Source organism: Frankliniella occidentalis, unplaced genomic scaffold (genome assembly GCF_000697945.3).
Source record: "Frankliniella occidentalis isolate FOCC.00 unplaced genomic scaffold, Focc_3.1 Scaffold11, whole genome shotgun sequence".
NCBI classification, from domain to species: Eukaryota; Metazoa; Arthropoda; class Insecta; order Thysanoptera; family Thripidae; genus Frankliniella; species Frankliniella occidentalis.
In genome coordinates, this window is record NW_026267141.1 from 1209952 (window position 1) to 1211272 (window position 1321).

Consider the following 1321-nt stretch of genomic DNA (forward strand, 5'->3'; position numbering starts at 1 on the left):
TCCTGAACTGATACGCGTGGGCGGGGGATGTGGGTATCCCCACTACTATAAATACAGAAATTTAATTGACTGGAATAGAATTCTTGACAAGGTATCATCTGCTGTCACGATCTGTTTCTGTTCGGAACTTTTTTCACTGTACACGAGCCTCCAAAGTCACCGTCTGGAAACTCGGCGGTACCACTCGCAAGTCCGCGACCCGCCGTTTAGGCTGTAGGGTATATATGCCTATGAGAAAAACCAAGATGTCGTCCACTCCGTAGAAGGTTGCTGTTGCTAAGAATCGTGTCCCTCAATTTTTAAAATATAAAACTATTCAAACCTTGATAAACACATTCAAAACACATGCTTCATATGAGTATGGGGACGTTAAACGCGTTGGCGTTCGAGTTTTTTCGTATTCAATTTGTTCTTCATACCTTAATCCACATCCACGCACTAAAGCCAGGGGCGTTGCCGCATTTAATGCGCATTTAAGTGCATGAGCGCTGCTAGAGGGGCAGACGGATTAGATGTTGTAGCTAATAGTTGCCTTGGATTGCTAGTTTTCAGCTCACGTTATCCCGAACGCCATCTGTTATAGCTCTGAAGGCAAAATGTTTATTTTTGCATGCGTCCACGGTGTAGCTCCACTCAAGCTGGGTAGTAAGCCTACTCACAGGACTTTTGCTTGTAGACGCCATGCCCGCGACTTTCGGTTCGATTGGACTCCAAGGCTGACCTCCTCAATCCGACCTGTTGACAGTCCCTTCGTCCTCGTATTCGTCCTCGCCCTCCTCAGGACGGCAGTGTGGGTTCCATCACTTTAACCACCACCTATTTGCGCCGTGGTGGCTATGGGTCGATGAAAGTGGGTGGGCTGGATAGGAGGGGGCATCCCGGGGGCTCCCCTAGGGGAGCCCCGCCCGAGTAAGGTGTAATGTAGATAGGTGGTCGCAAGCGCTCTCATTGGTGGATCTGACATGCGCAGAACCGACTGCGCATCGCCATGTCAACCACTGTCAGGGCAGCGCGCGCGCCGCCGGGTACTCAAAAGGGATAAAGGAGCCAGGAAAGACCCGGCACCGCCCCTCCTGAGGCTCGAGGCTCGACCCTAGCACGGTCGCCCGGCCTAAAGCCGACCCTTGCTACCTGCTAATACCTGGTCCAGCGTGCACCCAGCACGTTTCAAACCGATCGGCGGAGTGGCGCGAAGGATCTGCCTTCCCCCACTCTCGCCCGCTTGCGACCACCTATCTACATTACACCTTACGCCCGAGGACACTCCCCTGAGAGAGTGCACATGCACCTACCCGAGGGAGGCTGCTGGGGAGGGGGGGGG

The 1321-nt window shown here is 53.2% G+C and overlaps 1 protein-coding gene across 5 annotated transcripts in view; it reads right to left on the reverse strand.

The window, feature by feature from the left end:
• LOC113207374 (uncharacterized) overlaps positions 1 to 827 on the reverse strand; it is a 61512-nt gene extending 60685 nt beyond the window's left edge. For 2 of the 5 annotated variants that reach the window (XM_052277627.1, XM_052277624.1), the window contains exons 1-2: positions 660 to 789; positions 420 to 585 (exon numbers count right to left, since the gene is read on the reverse strand). In XM_052277627.1, the coding sequence (XP_052133587.1) occupies positions 420 to 473 (54 nt within the window). In that variant the 5' untranslated portion in view covers positions 474 to 585; positions 660 to 789. Of the gene's footprint in view, positions 1 to 419; positions 586 to 659 lie in introns of all 5 variants that reach the window. The other 3 variants (XR_008012341.1, XM_052277626.1, XM_052277625.1) reach the window with 3 other exon arrangements.
• Positions 828 to 1321: the final 494 nt, after the last annotated feature.